This window comes from Hyaena hyaena, unplaced genomic scaffold (assembly GCF_003009895.1).
Source record: "Hyaena hyaena isolate Hyena2069 unplaced genomic scaffold, ASM300989v1 scaffold_510, whole genome shotgun sequence".
NCBI lineage: Eukaryota > Metazoa > Chordata > Mammalia > Carnivora > Hyaenidae > Hyaena > Hyaena hyaena.
Window position 1 is genome coordinate 1,070,470 of NW_024081141.1, and position 15,595 is coordinate 1,086,064.

At 53.1% G+C, this 15,595-nt stretch overlaps 1 protein-coding gene and 1 non-coding gene across 2 annotated transcripts; both read left to right on the plus strand.

The window, feature by feature from the left end:
* The first annotated feature begins 4,189 nt into the window (after window positions 1–4,189).
* TRNAR-UCG lies at window positions 4,190–4,260 on the plus strand. The gene has a single exon. It is a non-coding gene; the product is annotated as a tRNA-Arg (tRNA).
* Window positions 4,261–4,896: 636 nt separating this feature from the next.
* KRT8 (keratin 8) lies at window positions 4,897–12,914 on the plus strand. The gene is made up of 9 exons (XM_039255114.1): window positions 4,897–5,355; window positions 8,462–8,670; window positions 9,283–9,343; window positions 9,810–9,905; window positions 10,516–10,680; window positions 10,938–11,063; window positions 11,769–11,989; window positions 12,128–12,186; window positions 12,489–12,914. The coding sequence occupies exons 1-9, from the start codon at window positions 5,011–5,013 to the stop codon at window positions 12,674–12,676; spliced, it is 1,470 nt and encodes a 489-aa protein (XP_039111045.1). The 5' UTR covers window positions 4,897–5,010; the 3' UTR covers window positions 12,677–12,914.
* The last annotated feature ends 2,681 nt before the right edge of the window (window positions 12,915–15,595 follow it).

The window sequence follows — 15,595 nt, forward strand, 5'->3', positions numbered from 1 at the left end:
GAGCTGAAGTCGGACGCTTTACTGGCTGAGCCACACAGGTGTCCCTAAAAAATCTTTTTTAATGTTTCATTTGATTTTGAGAGAAAGAGTGTGAGTGGGGGAGGGACACAGGGAGGGGGGACAGAAGTTCCAAAGTAGGCTCTGTGCTGAGAGCAGCAAGCCTGATGCAGAGCTCAAGCCCATGCACCTCGAGATCATGACCTGAGCCAAAGTCAGACTCTCAACTGACTGAGCCACCCAGGAGCCCCCTAATGACTTCTAATCACATCTCCTATCAAGATCAAAATTTCAGTTCAGAGAATATTTGTGGATGTCTAATCATCTATGTGTAAAGCTCTATGGTGGTGGGACATGGATCAAAGGCTCAGAGTGGGGAGGATTTGCAAGTTCTAGTCCAAGCCCTTACTTGACCTAGGAATTCTCCCACAGCGAGCCTTTGTCTCAGTACTTCTCAGGAGAGGAGCTTGCTGCCTGCTAGGCACTCTATTCTCATTCTGGTTTTAATCAGTCACCACTTAGTGAACATTGACGGTGTGAACAGTTTAACAGTTTTGGCCCCGAGGCACACGGCACAAAAAAAATCAACCGTAAAATCAACTTTATTATTCATGATTTGGCTTCCTGATGGGTGTTCCCAACATCTGTGGCTTCCTACTTAAACGAATTGTTCTTGCTGCCTGCGAGCTAAACTCTTTTTGTACCAACATCAAGATTTTAAATTGCCCATCTTTTAAAATGATTTCGGTGCTTTGGTAACACGGCCTTGGTTACCAATGTAGAGGTAGGGAACCTGTTTACTTTTGGCATCTAAACAAAATCTTCCCTCCTGTCACCCATCCCTATGCTGGCCCACTAGTCTCTGCTTTATATATGTGGCTAATTTGTGCTTCTGTGACCCTTTTGGCTAACAGCTTTATTGACTTATAATTCACACACCACACAAGTCAACCATTTAAAGTATACAATTCAAGGGACGCCTGGGTGGCTCAGTCGGTTAAGGTCCGATTGTGACTTCAGCTCAGGTCACAATCTCATGGTTCGTTGAGTTCGAGCCCGGCGTCTGGCTCTGTGCTGATAGCTCAGAGCCTGGAGCCTCCTTCAGATTCTTTGTCTCCCCTTCTCTCTGCCCCTCCCGTGCTCATGCCCTGTCTCTCAATAAAAAATAAAAACGTTAAAAAAAGTTAAAACAAGTATATAATTCAATAGTTTTTAGCATTGTGTAACCATCACCATAATCAAATTTGAAATATTTTCATCTCTTCCAAAAGAATACCTTTATTCTTTAATGTTTATTTCTTTTTGAGAGAGAGAGAGAGAGAGAGAGAGAGAGAGTAAGCAGGGGAGGGGCTGAGAGAGAGGGAGACAGAATCTGAAGCAGGTTCCGTGCTGTCAGTGCAAAGCCTGATGTAGGGCTCGAACCCATAGACCTGGGAACTGTGAGGTCATGACCTGAGCCAAAGTTGGACATTCAACCGACTGAATCACCCAGGTGCGCCAAGACTACCTTTATTCTTTAGCAATTACCTCCACTTGCCACCGGCTGGAGGTGGCCCAGCAACCATACACAGATTTTCTGTGTCTATGGATTTTCCTATTCTGGACATTGCACATAAATAGAATCCTGCAATATGTGGCCTTTGTGACTGGCCTCCTTCACTCAGCAGTGTTTTCATCCACACTGTCGCACATATCACAACTTCATTCCTCCTCATTGTGAATGATGTTTTATCAGGTGGCCATATCACATTTTGCTTATCCATTCATTCATCAGTTGGGCATTTGGGTTGTTTCCCTTTTGGCTATTACGGATAATGCTGCTGTGAATGGGGTATCTTGTGTCCTCTGTCCTGATCACAGAGAGGAACTCTGTGCAGACCATCTTTCCTGATGCTTTCAAGTGATGTGATGGTAGCGACTCCCCTGCCCGCCCACCTCTGCCCCCAGCCTGACACAGCAGCCCATGGCTCAGGGCCTCCTGGGGTCATTCTGCGCTATGCCATCCGGCTCCTCTTTCCTCCTTCTGTTCTCCAGGAAAAGCAGTTTGGGGCAGAGTCGGGCACAGTCATTACAAACACTTTCCCTTTTGCTGGGCAGACCGCAGTGGCCAGAGACGGCCTTACAAGGAGTTGGGCCTGGGGCTGCCCCAGGCTTGTTTTCTCTTCTCTCACCACCTGGCCCCAATCCCGGGGCCTTTCCCTTCTGAATCCCAGGCAGGGGCGGTGGAGAGGGCAGCTCAGGCCTTCTCTTGCACGGAGGCTGGCTTGGGGCATCAGGGGAGGGGTTGGCTGGGGTCTCTGACAGATGAGGTGCACATACTTCTAGCCCAGGATAGTTCAGGAAAGAGGCCCCCCCCCCCCCACCCCGGGTGAGATCTGGGCTGGCTCTACAGCCTGAAAACCACAGAGTTCCTTGCAGCCCCCTTTGTCTTTCCCTTAAACAAAAGGCACTTCTGGAACCAGAAAGCCAGGTAGGTGGAGGCGGAGGGTCTGAGACGTCAGGACTGGCTCTGGGTAGTTCTTTTGTGCTCAGGACTTCACGTATGATCATTCCCTGCCCCCACTGTCCCCCCTTCCCCCCTCCATCCCCCCCCCCGCCCCCAGTCTCCCTGGTCTACCTGATAACAGTGTTGGGGGGGGAGAAGTGGGGACCTGGTGTCCTCCCTTCCCAGGGCTGCCATACCTGTTGGACCAGCCCCTCCTTCTCTCTTTCCGGCTCAGCTCTCTATCCGCGGTTTTGGCCCTGAGCCCACAGGCCCTCCCTTTGGTCTCTGGAAGGAGAAATCTCTCTGCCTTGCTAGTGTGGGTGTTTGTTTGGGGGGGAGGGGGCTGCATTCAATTCACTCTTTGGAAATGAAGTCTTGTTTGATGGGGCTGGGAGAAGGCCTGGTGCAAACAGGCACTAACTGGATTTCCCTGTGCTGGTTCAGCACCTCAGGAGGCCTGGGGAGAGTGGGGAGGAGAGGAGAAAAGAGGGGAGGGGAGAAAGGAATGTGGTCTCTGTGTCCCCTCTGGGAGTCTCTGACTTGTCTTTCTGGAAGGGACTTACAAGTGTGTAGTTTTGCCTGTATCCGAGTGTGTGTTTAGTCTGAGTGGAGTTCTTCTGTGTGTCTTTCTTTTTGTATTTATGTCCGTCCCCAAAAGGTGGGCTTCTGCGTCTTTCTGTCCCTCTGGGTAGGGGCCTATGTGTCTGTCCTTCTGGAAGCCTGAGTGTGTCTGCTTAAGGATGAGGAGGAACCTGTATATCTGGCCTCCTGGCAGGTGGGCAGTCACTGTCACCCCCTTTTCTCGGGGGGGGGGGCGTGTGCTGCTCGTCCCCTCTCCTCCAACGGACTCAGGTGTCTGGCATCAAGTTGGATGTCACCCAGTCCCCACTTCATGCCCTGCAGGAACTTTCCGAGAATCTAGTCCCAGTCATCCCTTAATTGCAGCTAGAATCTCTGCCTCAGGGACTCAAACCTCCTGCCTTACACCTACAGCCTGCCCTGCCCGGCCCGCCCAGGCCTGGGGTGCCGTGCACAGCTCCCCATTCTCCAGCGTTCTGCAGGTGCGTGCCCGCCCTGCCCCAACTTGCTATCCTGACTCATTCTGATAATGGGTTCAGGGAGACAGGTGCAGGGACTCCTTCCCATCTCCTCTGGCCTGGGAAGAGAAAGAGGGGCCAGGTGGCTACAGCTTGACTCACCATCAGCGCCCCCCACGCCACCCCACCCCACAGGGTCCTGCCACCGTTCCTGTGCCCTTTAGTAAGGCTTACAGTGTTCAGCTTGGCCCCAGGGAATCCTGGGATCTTGGGAGGAGAGGAAGGCACTAGGTTGTGTACTGGAAAAGTGCTCTGTTAGATCTCACGTTATCTTGTACCTAAGGACCCAGAGGGAAGCCAACCAGTGTGTATGTGTATTCATTCATTCCACAATTATTTACCCAGCACCTCTTGGCACTATACCTGAGGAGGGGCGCCTGGGCGGCTCAGTCGGTTAAACGTCTAACTCTTGGTTTCAGCTCAAGTCATGATCTTGAGGTTCATGGTATCAAGCCCTGCATCAGGCTCTGCACTGATCATGTTAGAGCCTGCTTGTGATTCTCTCTCTCCCTCTCTCTCTCTGCCTCTTCCCTGCTCACTCTCTCTTTCAAAATAAATAAACTTAAAAAAATTTTTGAAAAAAAATAACTGAGGAGAGGCGCCCCTTGGCGCCTGGGTGGCTAAGTTGGTTAAGCGTCTGACTTCGGCTCAGGTTCGTGGGTTCGAGCCCCGCGTTGGGCTCTAAGCTGACAGCTCGGAGCCTGGAGCCTGCCTTGGATTCTGTGTCTCCCTCTCTCTCTGCACCTCCCCTGCTGGCACTCTGTCTCTGTCTCTCAAAAGTGAATAAAAAAAAAAAAAAAAAAAGTAACTGAGGAGAGACCAGGCAGATGGCTGGCCTCAAGTTCAAGGATGTGGAACCTAGAGGACCTGTCCTCCAGTCTGGGCAGAGCTTCATAATCACTCAAAGTGTAGAGAAGAACATGAGGTGTCTTTGGGGTGTCGGCAGCTCAGGGACCCCTTTCCTGCTACTCTTCCCAGTTCTTGCATCTATTTCTCCAAGGAGGGAAGGAGATGAGACCCAGAGTAGGGCCGCAGTGGCTGGGTGGCCCCAAGCAAGTCTCTCTGTTAAAGGGGGCTCGCGCAAGGGCCGCGGGTCTCCCCAGTTTTACACTTCCGGAATCCCTCTTTTCTGAGCTTTTGGGGCAGTGCTAGAGTGGGCTCCTGGGTAGGAGCAGCTCTCTGCTGCCCCCACCTGAGTCCGGCCTGTAGGTGGCAGGTGTCGGGTTAGGCCCAGCCCCCTCAGGGCCTAGCCACTCAGGTACCAGGCTGATCTCCCTCCCCTTGGGCTGTGCTCTCTGTTATAAAGGGCCAGCCCCGGGCAGCTGTTCCCACCCTAGAAGCAGCTTCTCGGCTCCTTCTTGAACCTCAGTCAGGTTCAGCCTACTCGCCTCCGCTTCAGCCTCCACTCCAGCCTCCACTCCAGCCTCCACCATGTCCATCAGGGTGACCCAGAAGACCTACAAGGTGTCCAGCTCCGGCCCCCGGGCCTTCAGCAGCCGCTCCTACACTAGTGCGCCCGGCTCCCGCATCAGCTCTGGCCTGACCCGGGTGGGCAGCGGCAGCAGCTTCCGGAGTGCCCTGGGCAACAGCAGCATGAGTATGATCGGGAGCTACGGCGGGGCCGGGGGTTATGGGGGCATCACGGCCGTCTCAGTGAACCAGAGCCTGCTGAGCCCCCTTAATCTGGAGGTGGACCCCAACATCCAGGCTGTGCGCACCCAGGAGAAGGAGCAGATCAAGGTCCTCAACAACAAGTTTGCCTCCTTCATCGACAAGGTGAGGGCTACCCCTCCGTACCCGCTCCGGCGTGGCGGGCAGTGCCTGGGGCTTGCCAGGGGTCCCAGCCAGTCTCTTGGTCGCCCAGCCTGCGGGCACATCTCCAACTCCCCACTGGCGACCTGCTGGGCCCCACCCACTCAGCAACTCTCCCTTCCAACTATGACTAAGTCCTCTCCTGCATTTTGGTTTGGGCTGGGGCAGCAATGGGGAGAGGGTCGAGGCCGTTTCTGACTCTCAACCTTGAGGCTTCCTCCCTTACGCATCTCACCCCTAGTCCAGTTCTGACCGGGCTGTGAGGCTTTCGGCCTGGAAGAGCCTTAGCTGTTCGGCTGTGGGGTGGGACGGGAGGCCCCTCGTCCAGGTTAACCGTCTCCCCAGCCTTGCCCCGAGGGGTCCCTGAAGGTGCCCCGCTGCTTTTTTTTTTTTTTTTTTTAATTTAAATAGGGTTCTATAGGATTCTGGAAGAAGGAAGCGGGTGACTTGACTCAACGGGCAAATATTGATTGAGGCCTTTGGCGTCCCAAGGCCGGGGTGTAGGGTCACCGAGATGAGTCATCCCCCGGCCCCTGCCCTGGGAACCTGCGGGGTGGGCGGGGCCGGGCGGGGCAGAGCCTTGTCCCCACGGTGGGGTGAGGGGCTGACGCCTTCCATCAGGGGGAGGCGCTCCAGGGAGCTTAGTTTCTGGGGGGTGTGGTCGGGGTGAGGGGACGCCTCCCGGCTTCAGGAAAGCCTCATCCGGGATTCAAAGTCTGTGGGCGTTGGATACCCAGCCCAGGTTTCGTGTCCTGTTCAACCCCGTCGTTTATGGCTTCAAATAAGGCGTCTGTCCGCCAACGCCCCTCTCCCCACCCGGCCCTTGTCCCCTTTCACTCTTCCCTACCCGGCTCCGCCCCAACCTGGCTCCACTTTCCCCGACGGCAGGCCCCTGGCCGGGTTTTGCAGCCTGGGTGTGTTTGCTGCCCCGGGGGCCTGGGGCCCCAGCGCGCCGGAGGATTGGGCAGCTCCGTGCTGACTGGCTCCTGGAGGCATTGTGGGAAGGGAAGGAGACAAATCCTGGGGCAGAGTCACGCCCTTAGGAATTGGAGTCCCCCAGGGATTTGGCATCCCCCTACCTTGTTTGTGGCGGGCTCACTGCCTCCTTGGCATAAAGCACCCTTGACTTTACTCCTTGACAGCGTTTTGTTAGCGACGGGGTCCTCACAGTGAGGAGTGAAGCACAGGCTCTGAGTCCGAATTCTTGGTTCACAGCACTCTGCCCTTTACTTTGATGGGGCTACCTTGCCAAATCTGATCTCATCTGTAAAATGGGCTTGATAATCCCTAAATCAAAGAGGTTTTGCCTATTCAAGCATATGATGTATGTAAAGAGCTTAGCCTTGCTTGGCCCATATTAAGTAGTCCATTTAGGCTAAATAGTGTTTTTTAAATGTTTAGTTCCTTTTTTTTTTTTTTTTTTTAAATTTCTGGGAGAGACAGCGTGAGCAGGGGAGGGTCAGAGAGAGAGAGGGAGACACAGAATCTGAAACAGGCTCCAGGCTCTTGAGCTCAGAGCTAGCTGTCAGCACGGAGCTGGACGGGGCTCGAACCCACAAACCGTGAGATCATGACCTGAGCCGAAGCCGGCCGCCCAATCGAGTGAGCCACCCAGGTGGCCGTTTATTTACTTTCTGAGAGAGAGAGCAGAGGAAGGCAGAAAGAGAGAGAAGGAGACACCGAATCTGAAGCAGGCTCCAGGCAGCCATCAGTGCACAGCCTGACGTGGGGCTCGAACTCAACTGATGTGGGGCTCGAACTCACAAACCATGGGATCATGACCTGAACTAAAGTTGGACACTTAACCAACTGAGCCACCCAGGCACACCAAGGCTAAATGTTAAAATCGTGTACTTTTTGTAATTTGGGGGCTGAATGACGTGGGGAAGAAAAGGATTTCTAGAGAAGAATTTGTTGGTTCTAGATCAGACCCTTAAGACCGCCTCCTCTTTTAAGTCCCCTCAATTAAGAAAAAAAAAAGTGACGACTTTGGGTTGATTAGGAAAAAACGCATTCTTGCTTATGGGACCCGTCTATTATTATTTCTTTTAAAAATTTCCTTTCTGGGGCGCCCAGCCGGCTCAGTGAGTGGAGTACGTGATTCATGATCTTGGAGTTGTGAGTTCAAGCCCCATGTTGGGTGTAGACATTATGTAAAAAATAAAGTCTTATATAAAAAAAAATTTCCTTTCTGATATGCCCTGGTTTCATCCTAAAATCTGGATCCCTTGAGCCCAGGGAACCCAGAACCTTTGTGTTTGGGGCAGGAGGAGAGGGCTGGTGATTCAGGGGTGGGGTAGTGGAAGACTTCTGTGATGCTGGAGAATTCTCAAAGGGAGTGCCGTGGGGACGGGGTTGTTGAGTTTGCCTCGTCTCTTGCCTCTTTCCCAACTCTAAGTGACATCTACACAGAGACTGGCCCCTGCTGTCTGGGCCTCTCTAGGTCGCCATAGGGTTGGGGACACCCAGGCTCAGAGAAGGGAAGCACCTGTTGCGCAGCCCAGGTTAGTAGCAGTGTCTGGCTAAAACCTAGGTCTTCTGACCAGTATTCTCCAGGCTGAAGGGCTCAAGTTTCTCTGTAATCTGTAGGAGTCCCTCAAAGCCACTCTGAATAATAATGATGATGATGGTAATATTTCATATGAGTGATTAGATTTCTTACATGCATACATTTCAATCTTTCATAAAGTAGTAATCAAAACTTGGCTATTCTTACTGATTTGTAATATGCAGTCTAAGTAAAGAGGACCCATTGGTTTTACAAGTATGGTTTCAACGTAACTCCCCTAGCCGATCCCTTCCAGCCATGCAATTGCTTGTCTTCCCCACTTCCCCCCACCCCAGCACTAGAGGGACATGGCTCCCTACTCCACTCACTGTGCTGTCTCTTTCGGGTCATTGGTGATTCTCCCAGAACAGCTAACGGGCTCTCTGGGTTCTGGAGACCCCCTCACCACTGCCTGGGAAGTGGGTTAGAGGAAAAGACAGTGCTCACTACCCCCCCCCCCCACACACATACTGCACCTGATGGCCTGAGGTGGATCTTCTTGCTCCCTCCTCCCTTATGTAGGTGCGGCACCTGGAGCAGCAGAACAAGGTTCTGGAGACCAAGTGGAACCTCCTGCAGCAACAGAAAACCGCTCGGAGCAACATGGACAACATGTTCGAGAGTTACATCAACAACCTTCGGCGGCAGCTGGACACCCTGGGCCAGGAGAAGCTGAAGCTGGAGGTGGAGCTTGGCAACATGCAGGGCCTGGTGGAGGACTTCAAGAATAAGTGAGCCGCCCTCCCACAGCCCCCCACATGACCGAAGTCCTCCTGCCCTGCCTACGACCCCATGACCCTCTACTTATTGGGTAGTGCAGTCCTATATAGGTAGGGTGACCAGAGGACCAGGTTTTTCAGGACAGTCTGGGTTTATGCCCGTTGTCCAGGCATAATTGTTAATGGCACCCGCCTTCCTTTCAATCTCAGAACTGTATGGATTTGGATAACAAATTATATGTTAATTTTTACCTAGCAAACATTAGATGGGAGAGGCCTCTGGTAGGGACCTACAGCCCTGGCCTTATTTTTTCCTTACCCTTGGTTTCCAGCACACCCCAGAAAGTTCTGGTCTGAGGTCTCCTGTCAATCCCCGCCGCTAACCCCCTTCATATGTTTAATCCAGTGTGTACTCATGGATTCGGAGAGGGGTTTCCTGCTACAGGCCTCCCCACGGGCTGATGATAACCTGGGGTAGGGGTGGGGAAAGACTGCTGGGGCAGAAACACCAGACCAGCCCTCCTACCCTTCACGAACTGAATTCCCTAGATATTGCCTTCGCAAATACTCAGGATAACCTCATCTTTGCCTCCATCCTCTGATTCTCATTCTTCTCCTCACCAGGTACGAGCAGGAGATCAAAGAGCGTACAGACATGGAGAATGAATTTGTCATCATCAAGAAGGTGAGGGAACACTCCTCCCCCACCAGACATGGGAGGCGGGGCTTAGAGACTTGGATTAAGAGGCTTTCTGGGTTCTGTCTCTAAATGTGTCCAAGTAATCGGTCATTTGGGTGCCTCCCAGATTACAGCTTAGAAAGATAGACAAGGACTGAGGGCTAGTTAGGTACATTTGGACAGAACTCTGAAAGTTGATGTTAGGACGTGGTTAAGAAAATGGAGCAGTAGAATTGGAGGTCTAGCCATGGAAGGCCTCTTAGAGGAGGAAGTGGAGGAGGGCCGTAGAAACCGAGGTTAAAGTGTTTGGTCTGGGGATACGGGTGTGATGGGGCTGAGGCTGGAGAATCAGGCCACAGAGTGAGGTGGGAAAGTCAGTTAGTTGGAAGGTTCTGTGTCTGGGCCATTGGGTGCCCCTGGTTGGGGTTGTGTGTGGGCACTCAGCTCAGGCTGCCCTTCCTCTACCACCCAGGATGTGGATGAAGCTTACATGAACAAGGTGGAGCTGGAGTCCCGCTTGGAAGGGCTGACCGATGAGATCAACTTCTTAAGGCAGCTGTATGAAGAGGTACGTTCTTGGGGGCTGAAGACGGAGGGTCCTCCGACCCTTCAAAGGCTCCTCCCAGCCCCCAGCACATCAGCAGAGTATCCCCACCCAATGATTACAATTATTGACATAACCCAGCATGCTTGTTCCATCTGTTTTGTCCCCCTGCATGAGGGTGAGGGAGGGTTTATTGCCCCATTTCACAGATGAGAAAACGGGAATGAAATAGCTTGTCCAAGGTCGTCATATAGAGTAGAGACTCAGCTACAACTTGAACCTGCTCTGTCCCCAGAGCCTTTGTTCTGAATCTTTGGGCCTTCTAGAAAGCTCTATAGGGGCTTACTACTGGTAGCTGAGAGTGGAAGGGCGCTGCCGCTCAGGTTACACACCTGAAGCACGTTGCCTTTTATCCTTGCCTCCTTTCATCTGTATTTTCCCCGAGGTTTCAGGTCATTAACACATCTTCCTTCTTCAGGAACGTGGCCCTCTCTCCAGCTCTAACTCTGCTTGCTTCTCTCCTCTGTTGCTGGCTTCCCTGTCTTGTCCTTAAGGAAGTCCCTTTTGCCAAAGGGGGCTCCTTGGGTGCAGGGACAGGGCCTCACCACCGGCCCGTCTCCCCCAACCCCTACAGGAGATCCGTGAGCTGCAGTCCCAGATCTCGGACACGTCCGTGGTGCTGTCCATGGACAACAGCCGCTCCCTGGACCTGGACGGTATCATTGCCGAGGTCAAGGCCCAGTACGAGGACATCGCCAGCCGCAGCCGGGCTGAGGCTGAGACCTTGTACCAGATCAAGGTGAAGAGTGGGGTCACTAGGCTGGCCTCCCCTCTGGCTGGTTCTGTGCCCTAGTACTTGAGGAGGGAGTAGGATTTCAAAGTTGACCTTGACTACTGAGCTGGGTCTGCCGAGTGAGTGCTGTGGAGACAGGGATATCTGTGTTCCTGGAGTTCTGGAAGAAAGCCGGCAGTGGTGTGTGTGTGTGTGGGAGTCGGGGTGGTGGGGTGAGGTGAGATGAGCGGGGCACTCGCCTCACTCCTGCCTCACACCTGCAGTATGAGGAGTTGCAGACATTGGCTGGGAAGCATGGAGATGACCTCCGTCGCACGAAGACAGAGATTTCTGAGATGAACCGGAACATCAGCCGGCTCCAGGCTGAGATCGAGGCCCTCAAAAACCAGGTATGGGCTGGGCTGAGGGCGGGTGAGGATTCCCCAGATATGTCCAGGTGATGGTGGACAATGCAGCAGAGGTTGAGGGGCCTGAAAGGAACCCTAGATCAGACTTCCAGGTTCTCAGACTGCTCTTGGGAGGCTGAAGGGTGCTGAAGAGGTTCCTGGGGCCATGACAGGGGCCAGATGGGGTGGGACAGACAGGCTGGGGTCCAGATTGGGTTCTCCCAAGCCTGCTTTATTTTATCTGTCTTGTATATTAGGAGAAGGTCAAGCTCTGCTGCTTTTAACACAGTCTGGAAGGCAGAGATCTGGTCCAGTTAGGGTAGGGTGCCTCATGGTGTCCCAGGTGAGAAGTTTGTGCAGGGGAGTGCTTGGGAGCTGCTTGGATTTCCCTATTCTGCTTCCTTCTTCTTCTTCTTCTTCTTTTTTTAAAATTTATTTATTTATTGTAAGTAAACTCTATACCCAACATGGGGCTTGAACTCGTGACCCTGGGATCAAGAGTCAGAGGCTCCACGGACTGAGCCAGCCACCGCCCCTCCCTATTCTGGTTCCTGAAGCTCATTGGTAGCAGTTTGAGCTAGGTAGAGTTGGTTAGTCTAGGTCATGGAGAGGCTCTGGTCCATAACAAAGGGACAGGGGAGGTGGGTACAGGGAGAGGAGACAACCAGGCTCTGCCCTGACCTGCTTACCTTCTCCCTGCACCCACAGAGGGCTTCCCTGGAAGCCGCCATCGCCGATGCTGAGCAGCGCGGGGAGCTGGCCGTGAAGGATGCCAGTGCTAAGGTGGCCGAGCTGGAGGCTGCCCTGCAGCGAGCCAAGCAGGACATGGCGCGGCAGCTGCGCGAGTACCAGGAGCTCATGAATGTGAAGCTGGCCCTGGACATTGAGATCGCCACCTACCGCAAGCTGCTGGAGGGCGAGGAGAACCGGTGGGTGCTGGGGTCTCTGACCAGCCCTGGCGTCCCAGCTCTGGGACCTCGTGTGGCGAGGGGTGGGGATTGAGTCCTCTTGTCCTGGGACAAGGGCCAGGAGTTGGGTCTGATGTCCTGTGTGTCCTCTGGGTCCAGGCTGGAGTCTGGGATGCAGAACATGAGTATCCACACTAAGACCAGCACCGGCTACTCAGGTGAGTGTCCTGGCCCTGGGGTGCAGGGTGAGAGGGTGGGGTCTTTTCACACAGTTCCTAAACATCTCCCTCTTGTACAGGGGAGGAAGTGGGTGCAGTTAGATGTCTTGTCCAGGGTCCCAGAACTGATTCAAAGCTCTGTCCTACCCGTCTCCTGGTTTCCCACAATGATCCTAAAATAACGAAGCAAGATGATTTCCCAGGCCTGCGGACTATGTAGGGAGTGATGGGGAACAGGAGACACAGAGCCTGATGTGTACATGGCCTTCTGCGCTCATGTGACTGCTTCTGTCCCTGACCAGGTGGCCTGGTCTCAGCCTACGGGGGCCTCACGAGCCCTGGCCTCACCTATGGCCTGAATGCCTTCGGCTCTGCTGGGAGCACCTCTCCCCTCTCCCGCGTCAGCTCCTCCAAGGCTGTGGTGGTGAAGAAGATCGAGACCCGTGATGGGAAGCTGGTGTCTGAGTCGTCTGATGTCCTGTCCAAGTGAACAACCACTGTGGTCTCTCCCAGCCTCCCCGCTCCTGTGGCTTCTGTAGAGCCTGTGCTGGAAGGAGCTGTGCAGGGGAGCGTCGGGAACCGGAGGCCCACCTAAACCTCAGCCCCAGGCCCTTGACCTACCCTTAGTGGGAGTCCACTGCCCTGGGTACCCCCTCTTGCCCATTCCCCCAGCTAAACCCAATTCAGGTGTCTTTTCCCAAATAAAGCCTCAGAGGGTTCTGCCAATCAGACTTGGCTGTGTGCAGCCCATGTTCAGGGGATGGGGTCGGGGAGAGGTGATCCAGAGGCCTCTCTCGGGATCCAGAAGCTGGGTGGCGGGGAGGTCTGGGAAGTAGGGGGCGCCGGAGAGGAAAGTCTGGCCTTCTCTAGGCTATTCCCAGAGAGACTTCTTAGCCAAAAGCCAGATGACGCCTTGCCCATTAACGTGCTCTTAAATACCCCATTTCATTTTATCTGTGCAACAAACCCTTCGAGGCTGGTGGAGTAGGCTTTGGACGGTATTACAGGAGAGTCAGTTTCCTGTCTAGAGCATCACAGGACCGCTGGCACATAGGGCTGGGTAACTGGCCCAGCCAGAAAGAGGATGGTCTGGCATTCGAACCCAGTTCATTTCCACGGCCCTCCTCCTCCTCAGCCAGGCACATGGCATTTCCTTGCTGGCTACAGATGTCCTTTTTACCATCGTCATTCCTTTGCGGCTGAAGACCAAGGAGTCCTGGTTTTTCTGTCCCTTCAGAAGCCCAGAGTCCATTTCTAGTAACTGGGTGTGTCACTTCTGCAATTTCCAGAAGCCAGGATCGGGTAGGACTTGGCATTGATAAGTGGCCTCTTCCCTGTTCCACTCACGGTTGCACCTGCCCTGCACTGGTCCTTGCTCCCCCCCTTCACCCTTTTAAATGCACTTTTTACATCTGAGTATGTGAAGGGCGTGAATGTTTGCCTGTGGAGGGTGTGCTGTGTGGATATGGGTGTGGATATGTTGAAGTGTGTAAACGGGTTTGCCTGTCTTTGCTGAAATGCAGCCTCCAAGGTCTAGGGCAGGGCCAGAGGTTTAGGACCTAGCGGGGTGGGGCAGCACATCCCTGGCACGTGGCTCCACTGCCCTGACCACGGGGCTCTAGGCTGACATGCTGGCCCGCTAGCACTGGACTAAGTGGACAGGCCCTTATGTACTTTCCGAAACACCAAGGGAGAATAAACGGACAGTGCCGTATGTGGACAGCTGGTGCAGGAAGCTCAAGTTCTGGTCCTGCTTGTGGGTCTCCAGGCTTCCACCCACAGACCCTTGGCTTCCCAGGCTCTGGGCTTGATCTTGCTCCTCCCTCCGTGAGGCTGCTTCCAGACTGAATCCCGGCATTGTACTGCCCCACCCCCTCCCGGGGCCAGGGCCAGGGTTCTGGACTCTGTTGCAGTGAAGGACTTCCCTCTTCAATGATAAAACTAAGCACCATTATTTAGAACACCATTATCTCTCTAATTATTTTGGCAGCAGCCTGAAGTAAGAAATTCATTTTTTATCGTGACTTGCAAATGTGTATATACAGTGCAAGCCAGCCTTCTGCTCACCTGTGACTGACTCACCGGGTCCCAGGAGGCGACAGGGTGGTTGGTGTTAGAGCCCAGAGCAGGTGCAGCACGAAGTGAGAGGGACCTCTTGCCCATTGAAGCCCCAAGTCAATATTTTCTATTGTGCCCTGCCCGGTCCTTCTGGAAGCCAGCCACTTGTTTAATCAGGCCCTGCCCCTGGGGTCGTGGGCACGCAGGGGGCAGCCAAGGGCCCCACCAGAACAAATTGGGTGTTTGTTCAGGGAAAGGCAGAGAAGCTCCAGGGAGAATTCCTTTTACCTCCCTCCCTCTCCTTCCTGTCTCGGTTGCTGTGTACCTACTATGCGATCAAGGTCACTCAGCATTCAGGAGATACCAAATACCAGAGCTGGACTCCCGTTCTCACTTAGACAAGGACACCTGGGAAGGTTGGAAGCTAACGTGTCTTCAATGCCCCCTTGAGGGGGGAGCTTGTCCATCACATTCCAGCCCTCTGATGGTCCTGGATATTAAAAGTCCCATTTTATGCACACAGACTGCATGATGTCACACTGTAAGTGATGGAAGTTGTGTCTGACACTCGGACCAGCCAGTGCTCTTTTGACGATACTCAAGTTTTATCGTATGTACACATGTCACACACAGCTCGAAAAATTGAAGCTTGTTTTTGTTTTTGAGTAGATCTAAAGGTCCCCTGTACACAATTCTAAGTAGAAAGGGCCCGCCTTCCTCACCAGTCCCCCAGTTTCTCGCCCAGAGGGTAATTAACAATACCTGTTTCTTGTAATTCATTTCAGCTAGAGTTTATGTACACATACTTCCTTAGGTACATACATATGTACAGGTGTACTTTTCTTTCACAAAGCGTTTTACGCCATATGTAGTGTATGTTGTGCTTTGACATTCACTCAACACCTGTTCTTCCATATCAGTATGCAAATTGCTGCCTCATGCTTTTTCAAAGCTGCATAATATCCCACCTATGGATGCTATGTATAATGTAAGTAAGTAAGCAAGCAAGCTCTATGCCCAATGTGGGACTCGAACTTACGACCCTGAGATCAAGAGTTCATGCGCTACCGACTGAGCTAGCCAGGTGCCCCATGTTAAAAAAATTTTTTAAAAATTTTTAAATATTTATTTGAGAGAGAGAGAGAGAGAGAGAGAGAGCGCACAAGCAGAGGCAGAGAGGGGGAGACAAAGAGTCCAAAGCAGGCTCCAGGCTCTGAGCTGTCAGACAGAGCCTGATGTGGGGCTTGAACCCATGAACTGTGAGATCATGACCTGAGCCGAAGCTGGACGCTTAACCGACTGAGCCACCCAGGTGCCCCTTAAAATTTTTTTAAAATTGCTTTTAATTTTA

Bases quoted from the DNA above. Each gene is read 5' to 3' on its own strand.
- KRT8 (XM_039255114.1), top strand. From the start codon at position 5,011: ATGTCCATCAGGGTGACCCAGAAGACCTACAAGGTGTCCAGCTCCGGC. The intron at 11,064-11,768 runs GTATGGGCTGGG...CTGCACCCACAG, and splicing joins TCGAGGCCCTCAAAAACCAG to AGGGCTTCCCTGGAAGCCGC. The intron at 11,990-12,127 runs GTGGGTGCTGGG...CTCTGGGTCCAG, and splicing joins CTGGAGGGCGAGGAGAACCG to GCTGGAGTCTGGGATGCAGA.